The following is a 12,986-nucleotide window of genomic DNA, read 5'->3' as shown; positions in this document are numbered from 1 at the left end:
TACCCTATCTGCCCTAAGCTCTCTCCTGGCCCCTTACACTAAGTTGGAATTTGTCCTGCTAGGTGACCTAAACTGGGACATGCTTAAACCACCTGACCAAGTCTTAAAGCAATGGGACTCCCTAAATCTTTCTCAGATTATTACCAATCCCACAAGGTATGACTCCAAAAACCCAGAAAAGGCTATTCTCCTTGATGTTATCCTCACAAATAATCCTGATAGGTATCAGTCTGGTGTTTTCTCTAATGGCCTTAATGATCACTGTTTTACAGCCTGTGTTCGTAATGGCTGTTCAGTGAAACGACCTGTCCTGATTTGTCATAGACGCTTGCTAAAAAACTTTAATAAGCAAGCCTTCCTTCATGAACTGGCCTCTGTAAAATGGTATAGAATCAGCTTGTTCCACTCTGTCGAAGACGCTTGGACCTTCTTTTTTAAATATTTTCAGTGGTATTGTTAACAAACACGACCCCATAAAGAAAATTAGAATTAAAAACAGGTTCAGCCCCTGGTTCGACCGTGATCTTGCAGAGTTACTCCACCTCAAGAATTGCGCACATGCATACTCAGGCTGACTGGCTCTCGTTCAGGCAAATGAGAAATAAGTGCACTCAGGCTATCCGGAAGGCCAAAGTTAGTTACTTTAAGGAGCAGTTCACTCTCTGTGAGTCTAACCCCAAGAAGTTCTGTAAAATGGTTAAAGATCTGGAGAACAAACCCTCCTCACAGATGCCCATGTCCCTTAAAGTTGATGATGTGGTTATTACTGACAAGAAGCACATGGCTGAGCTCTTTAATCACCACTTCATTAAGTCAGGATGCCTATTGGACTCAGCCATGCCTGCTTGCCTGTCCAACATTTCCTAATCTCCCACCCCTTCTAATGTGACTATTCCCGATGCTTCTCCCTCTTTTTCCCCTGCCCCGCTACAAAGTTTCTTCCTGCAGGCAGTCACTGAGTCTGAGGTGCTAAAGGAGCTCTTGAAACTTGACCTCAAAAAAACATCTGGGTCAGATGGTTTAGACACCTTCTTCTTTAAGGTTGCTGCCCCTATCATTGCTAAGCCTATCTCCGACCTTTATGTCTCTCCTTTCTGGGGAGGATCACATTGCTTGGAAAGCAACCACGGTTCATCTTTTATTTAAAGAGGGAGTTCAAGCTGATCCTAACTGTTATAGGCCTATTTCTATTTTTCCCTGTTTATCAAAAGTGTTGGAAAAACTTGTCAATAATCAACTGACTGGCTTTCTTGATGTCTACAGTATTCTCTCTTGTATGCAATCTGGTTTCCGCTCAGGTTATGGATGTGTCACTGCAACCTTAAAGGTTCTCAAGGATGTCACCATTGCCCTTGATTCTAAGCAATGTTGTGCTGCTATTTTTATTGACTTGGTCAAAGCTTTTGATACGGTAGACCATACCATTCTTGTGGGCCGGCTAAGGAGTATTGGTGTCTCTGAGGGGTCTTTGGCCTGGTTTGCTAACTACCTCTCTCAAAGAGTGCAGTGTATAAAGTCAGAAAATCTGCTGTCTCAGCCGCTGCCTGTCACAAAGGGAGTACCCCAAGGCTCAATCTTAGGCCCCACGCTCTTCTCAATTTACATCAACAACATAGCTTAGGCAGTAGGAAGCTCTCTCATCCATTTATATGCAGATGATACAGTCTTATACTCAGCTGGCCCCTCCCCGGATGTTGTGTTAAATGCTCTACAACAAAGCTTTCTTAGTGTCCAACAAGCTTTCTCTACCCTTAACCTTGTTTTGAACACCTCCAAAACAAAGGTCATGTGGTTTGGTAAGAAGAATGCCCCTCTTCACACAGGTATGATTACTACCTCTGAGGGTTTAGAGCTTGAGGTAGTCACCTCATACAAGTCTTGGGAGTATGGCTAGACGGTACACTGTCCTTCTCTCAGCACATATCAAAGCTGCAGGCTAAAGTTAAATCTAGACTTGGTTTCCTCTATCGTAATCGCTCCTCTTTCACCCCAGCTGCCAAACTAACCCTGATTCAGATGACCATCCTACCCATGCTAGATTACGGAGACATAATTTATAGATCGGCAGGTAAGGGTGCTCTCGAGCAGCTAGATGTTCTTTACCATTCGGCCATCAGATTTGCCACCAATGCTCCTTATAGGACACATCACTGCACTCTATACTCCTCTGTAAATTGGTCATCTCTGTATACCCATCGCAAGACACACTGGTTGATGCTTATTTATAAAACCCTCTTAGGCCTCACTCCTCCCTATCTAAGATATCTACTGCAGCCCTCATCCTCCACATACAACACCCGTTCCGCCAGTCACAATCTGTTAAAGGTCCCCAAAGCACACACATCCCTGGGTCGCTCGTCTTTTCAGTTCGCTGTAGCCAGCGACTGGAACGAGCTGCAACAATCACTCAAACTGGACAGTTTTATCTCAATCTCTTCATTCAAAGACTCAATCATGGACACTCTTACTGACAGTTGTGGCTGCTTTGCGTGATGTATTGTTGTCTCTACCTTCTTGCCCTTTGTGCTGTTGTCTGTGCCCAATAATGTTTGTACCATGTTTTGTACTGCTACCATGTTGTGTTTCTACCATATTGTTGTCATGTTGTGTTGCTACTATGTTGTGTTGTCATGTGTTGCTGCCTTGCTATGTTGTTGTCTTAAGTCTCTCTTTATGTAGTGTTGTGTTGTCTCTCTTGTCGTGATGTGTGTTTTGTCCTATATTTATATTTAATTTTTATATTTTTTAATCCCAGCCCCTGTCCCCGCAGGAGGCCTTTTGCTTTTTGGTAGGCCGTCATTGTAAATAAGAATTTGTTCTAAACTGACTTGCCTAGTTAAATAAATGTAAAAAAATAATAATAATAACTTATTTACATATGTATTCAGACCCTTTGCTATGAGACTCGAAATTGAGCACTGTTGCATTCTGTTTCCATTGATCATCGTTGAGATGTTTCTACAACTTGATTGGAGTCCATCTGTGGTAAATTAAAATGATTGGACATGATTTGGAAAGGCACACACCTGTCTATATAAAGTCCCATTTTTACAGTGCATGTCAGAGCAAAAACCAAGCCGTGAGGTCGAAGGAATTATCTGTAGAACTCCGAGACACGATTGTGTTGAGGCACAGATCTGGGGAAGGGTGCCTAAAAATCACTTCAGCTTTGGCGGTCTCCAAAAACACAGTGGCCTCCATCATTCTTAAATGGAAGAAGTTTGGAACCACCAAGACTCTTCCTAGAGCTGGCTGCCCAGCCAATCTGAGCAATGGGGGGAGAAGGGCCTTGGTCAGGGAGGTAACCAAGAACCCAATGGTCACGATGGTCACTCTGACAGAGCTGCAGAGTTCCTCTGTGGAGATGGGAAAACCTTCCAGAAGGACAACCATCTCTGCAGGACTCCACCAATCAGGCCTTTGTGGTAGAGTGGCCAGACGGAAGCCACTCCTTGGTAAAAGGCAAGGAGTGGCTTCCTAGAGGAACTCTGGAGCTCTGTCAGAGTGACCATCAGTTTCTTTGTCACCTGCCTGACCAAGGCCTTCTCCCCCAATTGCTCAGTTTGTTGTGGCACAGATCTGGGGAAGCGTACCAAAAAGGGTACCAAAAAAATCAGGGGAGAAGGGCCTTGGTCAGGGAGGTGACCAAGAACCAATGGTCACTCTGAAAGAGTTCCAGAGTTCCTCTGTGGAGATGGGAGAACCTTCCAGAAGGACAACCATCTCTGCAGCACTAAAAACCACAGCGAGATGACCCAATTCCTGCTGGTTGAGTCTCCGCAGGTTCCCGTGGTATTGGTATTCTCTTGACTCCAGCGACACAATCCCTCCATTGAAGCTCGAACTGTTTGGGCATAGACCTGGATAGTATGACAGAACTCTGCAGGCTATCTCTACAGTAGATTGCAATTCCACCCTCTTTAGCAGTTCTGTCTTGATGGAAAATGTAATTGGGGATGGAAATTTCAGAATTTTTGGTGGCCTTCCCAAGCCAGGATTCAGACGGCTAGGACATCAGGGTTGGCGGAGTGTGCTAAAGCAGTGAATGAAGCAAACTTAGGGAGGAGGCTTCTGATGTTAACATGCATGAACCCATGGCTTTTATGCTTGCAGAAGTCAGCAAATGAGAGCGCCTGGGGACACACAGGGACTGGGTTAACCTCTACATCACCAGAGGAACAGAGGAGGAGTAGGATGAGGGTACGGCTAAAGGCTATAAGAACTGGTTGTCTAGTGCTTTGGGAACAGAGAATAAAAGGAGCAGATTTCTGGGCGTGGTAGGATAGATTCAGGGCATAATGTACAGACAATGGTATGGTAGGGTGCGAGTACAGTGGGGGTAAACCTAGGCATTGAGTGACGATGAGAGAGGTTGCATCTCTGGAGGCGCCAGTTAAGCTAGGTGCGGTCTCCGCATGTGTGGGGGGTGGGACAAGGGGGCTATCTGAGGCATGTTGAGCAGGACTAGGGGCTCCGCAGTAAAATAAAACAATGAGAGCTGCCCTAAACAACAGTATACAGGGCATATTGACATTAGAGAGAGGCATAAAGCAATCACAGGTGTTGATTGGGAGAGCTAAGACAAAAATGGGTGAGACAACAACGGGTAAACAGCTAAGACAACAACAACGGGTAAATGGCGATAAATGGGCAGAGAGGGTCAGTTAGCTACACACAGGGCCTGAGTTCGAGGCTGGGGCTGACAGATAAACAAAATGAAGTACCGTGTTAATGAACAGTCCAGCAGGCATCAGCTGTGTAGCCGAGTGATCATAGGGTCCAATGAGGAGACCTTTGGGGAGAGGGCCATTCTTCTTACCAAACCACATGACCTTTGTTATGGAGGTGTTCAGAACAACGTTAAGGGCAGAGAAAGCTTGTTGGACATTAAGAAAGCTTTGTTGTCGAGCATGTAACACAATAATCTGGGGAGGGGTCAGCTGAGTATAAGACTGTATCATCTGCGTATAAATGGATGAGAGAGCTTCCTACTGCCTTAGCTATGTTGTTGGAGCTAGGTTTAGGCCAACTATTTTTTGGTTTGTTCAGGTAACACTTGGACCGAAAAGTTGAGTAAACAAAAAAAGGCAGTTACTTATTAATAATTAGTTGAAACAGCTAGATTTTATTTTACAGTGCAGCAGACAGCGGTGCTTGTTTCTCATCCTCCCCTCTCTCTCTCAGTCCCCCCTCCCCCGATTCCCCCCACCCCTCCTTCTCTCTCTGGGCTGGGAAGAGGCTTACTCAGCATGCTGTGATGTGACTGAGTCGTGATGTTTGGGACTGTGACTCCCTCAGAGTCATCCCACCAGCGTCTACGCCTGTGGGTACAGGTTCAACATTAAAATGCTTTGGCCTCACTTGCCTCAACAAGACTAGTGAGCATAAGAAAATAAGGGGCATCAGGTATATTGAATCACACAACTGTGTTTCAAACAAGCATTTTTGTACAGTGTGCTCCCATACTTTATTGTTTTAATGTGAAGTGTGTTGCGATATTAAATAGGCCTACACTTTAAATAAAGTTGGATTGGATTTGATACTGAAACAACACATGAATGAATAACAATACTTATTTAGCCTACCATATACTGACTACACTGCAACTTACTGCATCAAATCTACTGATGGACTTCATGTAAGGGTTTATTGACAAGTCTGCACACAAACTGAAATCTACACGTACCACGTGAACAATGTGGGACTTGTATTCATGTATATTGAATGTGTAATAACTGTGTCCAAGTCCGATTCCTGGTATAGGATTGCCATTGTTTGATGATTGCCAGGTATATTATCACCTGCAGAACTGGTCATTTGCTGAAATAGCTTTTGTTTATTTGTATTCAGGTGAGTTTGTAACCATGCACTGTGTTTTCCTACACTGGTTGCCAAGAGATTTTTTTCTTCTTTGAATGTTTTCTTTCTTGTCGTCAGCGGATGGTTACACCCCTGAAATCTCTATACTTCATTTACTTTTTGTTAAGGTCGTATGTCAGTTGAATATGATTTATAAGGACCTTGTCCTTAGAGGGATTAAAGTTCTTACCCTTGTTTAGACTACCATAGAGGCACTCCCACAGAGACCCTACCAATCCCGTGAAGCGATTTAAACCTTTGCGCAAGCACATTCTTTCCGATAGTGGAGAACGAATCAGGCAGCAGGTCTTGGAAAGGAACTCGCATGTGAGGAGGAATTCCGTGGCTACCTTAAATCACATGCTGACATATCAAGAACCATACTCTCCACCCATATCCTAGACCTAGAGGGCTTGGATAAGAGGTGCCTCATCTCCCGAATTGTGCTTGTAATACAAAAGACACCGATGCGCAAACATCACACTGGTATTTTAAGACACTCAAGTGGTAAGCAGGAGGAATAGGCTACAGAGTTGGTCCTTACTACAGCGAAGACTCAGATTTGTCTGAGAATTTACTGTCACAGTGGATGCTAACATATCTTTACTGGACATACCTGTGTTTCTCAGTTTGGGAAGATTTACATGCGAAATCTGGGGAAACGGGTTTGAAAAACAAAAGCTTTAAAGTTCTCGCCACAATAATTGGTAAGTTCCATTCCAACTTTGGAATCATGTCAAACCTATAGTCATAATTCATATTTGTATAATGTGGTAAATGATGATTCTATAGTTTTATTAACTTTGACTCAAAGGGGCATTCTGCAGTTGCTACATTCATTTTTGGACTTGTAAATGAATGATATATACCCATTGATTCTTGAGGAATATAACTTATAAATGCCTCATGAGCTCAGTTCAACTGTCCTACCCCATCAGATCCCAACATAAACACAGTAAATGTAAACAAACACTATATAGCTTCAAAACACGGTTAAAACTATAATTGAGACATGGATGGTCAGTCCTTGCATCCAGAGCTCTGTTTATGAATTTGAGATTGGTTATATTTCTCCAGCCCCGTCAATCAGATTTTTACTGAAACAGGTGCAGGGAATGGCTTTGTTCATGTTTCTTACCTCACATTTGAGGTAAGTTACCTTTGGAAATTTATAAGCAAAACCATTTTTTGTAATGTTATAAAAGATCACCTGAGGCACGTAGGCAATAACTGAAATGAATAGCCTACACTGTGTCACAGTTTGGTTTGTTTAGGCTACATGCATCACATTTCACTGTTGTTTTGCCAACTTTTAAAAGTTTTGGAAATTATACAACTACATGTAGGCTATGCAAGATTCAATTGATATGTCAACTGATGCTACCTGCCATCTGCAGACAGTAACAGCGGTGGTTATCACTGACCTATAGGATAGCTGATGACAGCAACCATTATGTCAATATAAGCAACACAGCCTACCTCTCTTTATAGACATCAAGCGCAGTCTGTGTGATATGATATCATTAGGCTACACTGACTCTCAGTCAACTGTACCTATACTCAGAGGGTCATTACCGGTAGGCTAGCTTACTTCTATTGTCATGGGGCGGCAGGTAGTCTACTGGTTAGAGCGTTGGACTAGTAACTGAAAGGTTGTGTGATCGGATCCCTGAGCTGACAATGTTAAAAAAAAATATATGTTGTTCTGTGCCTGAACAAGGCAGTTATCCCTCTGTTCCTAAGCCATCATTGAAAATAAGAATTTGTTCTTAACTGACTTGCCTCGTTAAATAAATAAATTACTAATTTGTTAACACCTGCAACAATAGGCAATGTGTGCTTCAACATTGATTCCTTCTTGCCTTTCCTGAAAACAATAAGATTCAGATTCAGTGCTTGTGGATTCGATGTTGTAACCAGATTACAGCGCCAACAACCTATTACAACAGGTGTGTAGACGCCTAGGTCCTAGGGGTCAACAGGGTTGGGATTCACCTGTAAATTCAGCCTCCCAAAGCTCCCACATTGACCACTGGAGGGCGAGCGAGTATCTGGTTTTATTCAGCGCCCTTTGTCGATATTTGCCCTACATAGAATACACATACACATATTTCTCCCTTTACTGTACATAGGTTAAGGTACATCTGCCATCTGTTTGAACATTTTCTCTTATGGCCATGTAGCCCAAGCCAGTGAGATTTTCCAGGAGGAAAAATGGAGAAAGCACTTCTCTGAAGTAACCTTCTCTGAAGTAACCTGATATTTAGCAGTTGACAAGCATAACTGTCGCCCAAGTATGGTATGTGAGTTTATGTTGCAGAAAAAAATGGTATGGGCTTTCAGAGAAGTCCAGTGGATAAACACATGGATAGTTTCTAACCAGTTGGCAATGCGCAATTACCCGTAGGCTGAATATCCGGTGGATCTGAGTAGCAAACATGGGCTATTTTTCTTGTAAAGCTGATTGTAGGGAATGCATGACGTAGGAGCCGAGCCCTGTTTGCCACCAGTGTCCATATTCTTTCCCGAGAACATCTCAAAGATCTGATGCCGAACCGCACTTCCTGAAGAGAATACCCGGTCTAATGTGTTATTTGCATTCCGCGCGCGATTACCTCCTAATGGATGTGGATGCAGCAGAGGTTAGAAGGAAGGAAATGACGTCAGCACTGTACTATAACTGATGACGATGACAGCCAACATGTGAAATTTGAGATTGCGCAACATTGAATATACATAACATAGTTATAGGATATGGACAATGTGGCAACCTACATGCATTGCTGCCATTGTAGTCTGCATAACCTATAATAAAACGTCATCCTACATTTAAAGTCCTACCCACGTAAAGCATCTATGTAAGAATATTACATAGTTTGTTTTCATTACAGCAGCCTTTAGTATAGGATTTGAAATTCCACCACTTATAGGGCTATATGTTGTGATTGTAATATATTATGAATGGCCTAAAATTGCCTGAGTGGGCTGAACTATCGTATTATTGCGTGACGCTCCAAGGCCTAGCCCCCCTTCAATCCGATTGGTTTTTGTGACCAAAATGGTGTGGAAGAGAAAAAACGAGACATCTGTCCTCCACGTGGGTGTAAATCTACTTTTGCCATTGGTTTAGATCAACAGCGTCCTAAAGGACTTCTCTTGTGATTGGGTAGAATGCCTGCGGACTGTAGGCGTGTTTTTGTCGTGGTGGAAGTGAGCTACTTTGTGACAATGCTCAGTGTCGATTTTTCATTGGAGCTGCGGTGGGCATGGGTGCGCAGCAGAGCTTTACTGTATTAATCTTATGAGGCTTTTGCATTCTGTAGGTCTTATATTTGGCTTCAAGGCAGTTTTCAGTCCCATGCATTTAAAACAATAAGGACAGAAAGGTATAGCCTATATTGCGCATTTTCTCTCAGAAAGGCAATAGTACTAATTGATGGTCCTTGGCATATTTCCTGTGATACTAGTATAACTGCCTGGCATTCATCCACCTCTGTAGCATTTATAAATCTGGAACATTTGGAGTGGAAGTTGGAACATCTCTTGAGCGAGCCGCATACACAAGAAAAGCGCAACAAAGTATTTCTCTATTAGACTCGTTCGGGGAATATTCTCATTATATAATCAGAAGAGGGAAAACTGGTTTATTCAGACTCGGTATACAGTGACAGAAAGACACCAGGAGAGAGATCCTATTTCTTTCTTTTGAATGCAAGCAGTTTCTCTCTCTGAAAACAAGGGACACTGCGTAAAGGGTCTGCTCTTTCTCTCCAACCCCGCTCCACTCGCCTTGTCTCCCCCCTGACCACAAGCTATCGAATGGACCAACATCCTAGCGCCCGGAGCTGCACCAGCCGCGGGGCTCCGTCTTGCGAGGCCGTCCCGAGTGAACCCTCCATGAATTTGTACATCCATTCCACAACCGGCACACGCTTCGAGCTCTCTCTTCCCCTGGAGGAGACTGTGGAAGGACTGAAGAGAAGGCTTTCTCAGAGACTGAAAGTACCAAAAGAAAGACTCACCCTTCTACATAAAGAAACGTGAGTACATCTATAAACATCAGTATATCCTACGGTCAAATGTTATGTGCATACATGATATAGTAGACTACATTGTACATACATTTGCTCTGTAAAAATCACTGATTTCTATTGATGTCTACATTTTGCATTTATTTAAACTGTAACACATTGTGGAGATCAAGAATGGCATAGGTTTCATATCAGCAGCACTATATTCAAGCTAAGCAGCTATTGACCATTAATAAAGCCGGCCAGTGCGGCAAGTATCGAATTACGCATGGGAGACGCACATTGGTCAGTCAAGGTTTGGAGCAGCATTTATGAGGGAGTCGTGGGGCACATTGCATTGCCTCCTTCAGCGTTCATTATACATACCATACCATACCATACCATACCATTAATGATTAAATATATTATACAAATGATTAACAGCTGAATGAAATGCATACAGTGCATGTTTACTTTATTTATCCAGCTGCCGTCTGTCTGAACATTCGATTTGGTCTTCAATACATTCACAATTATTTAGAGGCTTCGGGGTTTAGAATCGAATTGATGCTATACGTAAGTGGGGTGCACAATTGTATTTATTCCATGGTTGGGGTTATGGGAAGATTAGGCGAGGGCGAAGCACAATAAATCTATTTAATTCCTCCTCTTTCATGATCTATGGTTACACCCAGCTTTCTACAATCACCTCTCACACCAGGGAACGCATATGCATTGGGCTTTCGCTCACGTTTTATTACAAGGAACTCCCCTGGAGAAAATTGGGAGAACACGTATTTGCCATTTTGAATAGGGGAGCACTCGAGAACAATGGGGATAGTTTAATAACGCGTTACAATCTAGCGTTGCACTGTAATTAATTTTTTATTTAAAGCAAACTGAAACTGTAATATTAGCTGGTTTTCAATTGAGTCGGATTGTAATGCGTTAAATGACAATGGAGGGGAGGGGAGTTGGTATGTTAAAGGTGTCTTTGTACTTTCAAATCAATCAGTCGCATTGTTTTTTTTTGCTTTTAAATAACAACCGTCCCATGGCTCCCGGTGTAATCGCCTCCAAATCACATCAGCCCTTAAAACCGAGAACCTTTTTTTAATCCTCTCTCCAAATACCTGCCGTTAAGCGCTGCGGACTGCCTTCCTTCGGCTGGAGGTGTCACATTTAGTTCACACTGTACTGTACAGTAGGCTTCTCACAACGCTTCCACTAGCCTCGCCGTTTTTTCCACCTCCTTTTTTGACATGATGAGGTCCTGAAAATGACCATTCAGAATGACAAATGACATGGCTATTCAGTAAATAGGCGTAGGCCTTCCAAGTGTTCCTAAACGCATTAGTTGTACAAAAATGCATTGTGCAGAAACAAATACCATGTTATGTCCAAACATTTAAATGCAAATGAGCACCCTATGGTTACATACCATTTCAATGTGTTGGAAAGTCTTTCCAGTAACTGTCATCAGAGAGCACACATAAACCTGTCTCCACCCGATGATGAGTACAGCATTGCATGCTCATGGTTCTCCAACAGTGAACATGAATGGACCAAACTAGGCTTTTTAGGGAAGTCAAATAGTAGGCTGTTAATTGAAACATGTTGTACAAATGCAAACGCTTAGGTCTATATCATGTGAATAAACACACACTATTCATCATTTGAAATGGGACATGCAATGTTTATGGAGAGGTCATAACCCTCAACTATCAGATTTTGTTGTCCTCCAAAAAGTTGTCATAACCTCCTGTCCAGCATCATGAGAGAAAATAGTCCTCTCCTTCAGGCAATGGAAGCGGTGTCAAATATCCAATGTTAACAGTTGTCAAGCTCCACTACTTGAAATTGAAATAGTGTATGACAGCGGATCAATATGCCAGCTCTCCGTCAAGCAGACTTTCATACAGGTTGTTTTTGTAAATACATTTTGAAGTCTCACCTAACTGTACAAAGGTTGGCGCTTCTGAAATGTGAATAGAATAATGTCAGTTAATCAGTTAAAATGCCAGTTTGACTGTAAACTAATATGCTTATTTATTTCTTCCCTTCAGGCGTTTGAGTTCAGGAAAACTCCAGGACCTAGGGATCTCTGATGGGAGCAAGTTAACCCTTGTACCTACAGTTGAAGCAGGCTTAATGGTAAGGATAATTATACACCTCATCTGTGTGTGTTTTGCTAAACGCCCTGGGGGGTTGTTTGGGTTCAAGATAATGTGTGTTAATAGCATCAGACAGATTAATGTAGGTAATTAAGTCTGTGTTGATCTCCTCTCAGTCATCTTTGAATGCACAAGGCTCAGCCTTTCTCCTTTGTCTACTAAGGCTTACCAGGAAATAATGTTGCTCTTCTTCCTCTTTCTTTGAAGTCTCAAGCATCAAGACCAGAACAGTCAGTGATGCAAGCTTTGGAGAGTTTAACAGAAACTCAGGTAAGAACTCTCTCAAATAATGGTATTTAAGTGACCTTCATGAGAAGACCGTTCAGTAGACCTGCGTTGGAGATCATCTAATGATTACAGAATTGCTTTGACATACCGCTGGTATAACTTAAACAGTTTGCCCCTGAAAAGAAGCAGTGTGTTTTAAAGTGCATGAGACCTGTTTGCATGTGAAGCTAGAGCAGTATAGAGAATACCTTATATAAGAGACTGGCTGCTGCGACACCAGACTCTTCCCATGTGTAATCTTAGCCTCTTAAACAAGCAAGCCCAAGCAAACCCCACCCAACATGGGCCTGATTGAGAGTGAAGTCACCCCCCCCCCCTTCCTCTCTGTGCAAAGCCCTGACTGGCCCTCCCTTCTGGCTCTCCTCTCACCACAGAGACTCAGAGAGATGTTTCCAGGAAGCCAACACAGATATACACTAAACTCATAAACAGAGATTCAATTGACAGATAGGCATTTCAATCAATATTAGCCTATAGTTCCTGGAAGCATAGAATGCATGCACGAGAACAAAGTGGCCAAGAACTTGACGTACCTCTCTGGAACTGTTGAAATACAGCATGAATATGAGTCACTGGTTTGGTCTGAGTCACTGATATGATCAATACTGAAAGTAAAGCGATAAGATCTGATCTCACCTCAACCTCAGAGAGAGAG

General features: G+C 42.8%; 1 protein-coding gene across 3 annotated transcripts in view; it reads left to right on the top strand.

Moving 5' to 3' along the window:
• The first annotated feature begins 6,268 nt into the window (after positions 1 to 6,268).
• midn (midnolin) overlaps positions 6,269 to 12,986 on the top strand; it is a 32,076-nt gene continuing 25,358 nt past the window's right edge. Inside the window, exons 1-5 of one of the 3 annotated variants that reach the window (XM_029706893.1) lie at positions 6,269 to 6,366; positions 6,489 to 6,566; positions 9,672 to 9,899; positions 11,936 to 12,023; positions 12,251 to 12,313. In XM_029706893.1, coding sequence (XP_029562753.1) covers positions 9,679 to 9,899; positions 11,936 to 12,023; positions 12,251 to 12,313 — 372 coding nt within the window. In that variant the 5' untranslated portion in view covers positions 6,269 to 6,366; positions 6,489 to 6,566; positions 9,672 to 9,678. Of the gene's footprint in view, positions 6,567 to 8,219; positions 9,900 to 11,935; positions 12,024 to 12,250; positions 12,314 to 12,986 lie in introns of those variants that run through there. The other 2 variants (XM_029706892.1, XM_029706894.1) reach the window with 2 other exon arrangements.

This window comes from Salmo trutta, chromosome 22 (genome assembly GCF_901001165.1).
Source record: "Salmo trutta chromosome 22, fSalTru1.1, whole genome shotgun sequence".
In the NCBI taxonomy this organism is placed as follows: Eukaryota; Metazoa; Chordata; class Actinopteri; order Salmoniformes; family Salmonidae; genus Salmo; species Salmo trutta.
The sequence above is the reverse complement of the archived record's forward strand: the minus strand, read 5'-3'. Positions and strand labels throughout refer to the sequence as shown.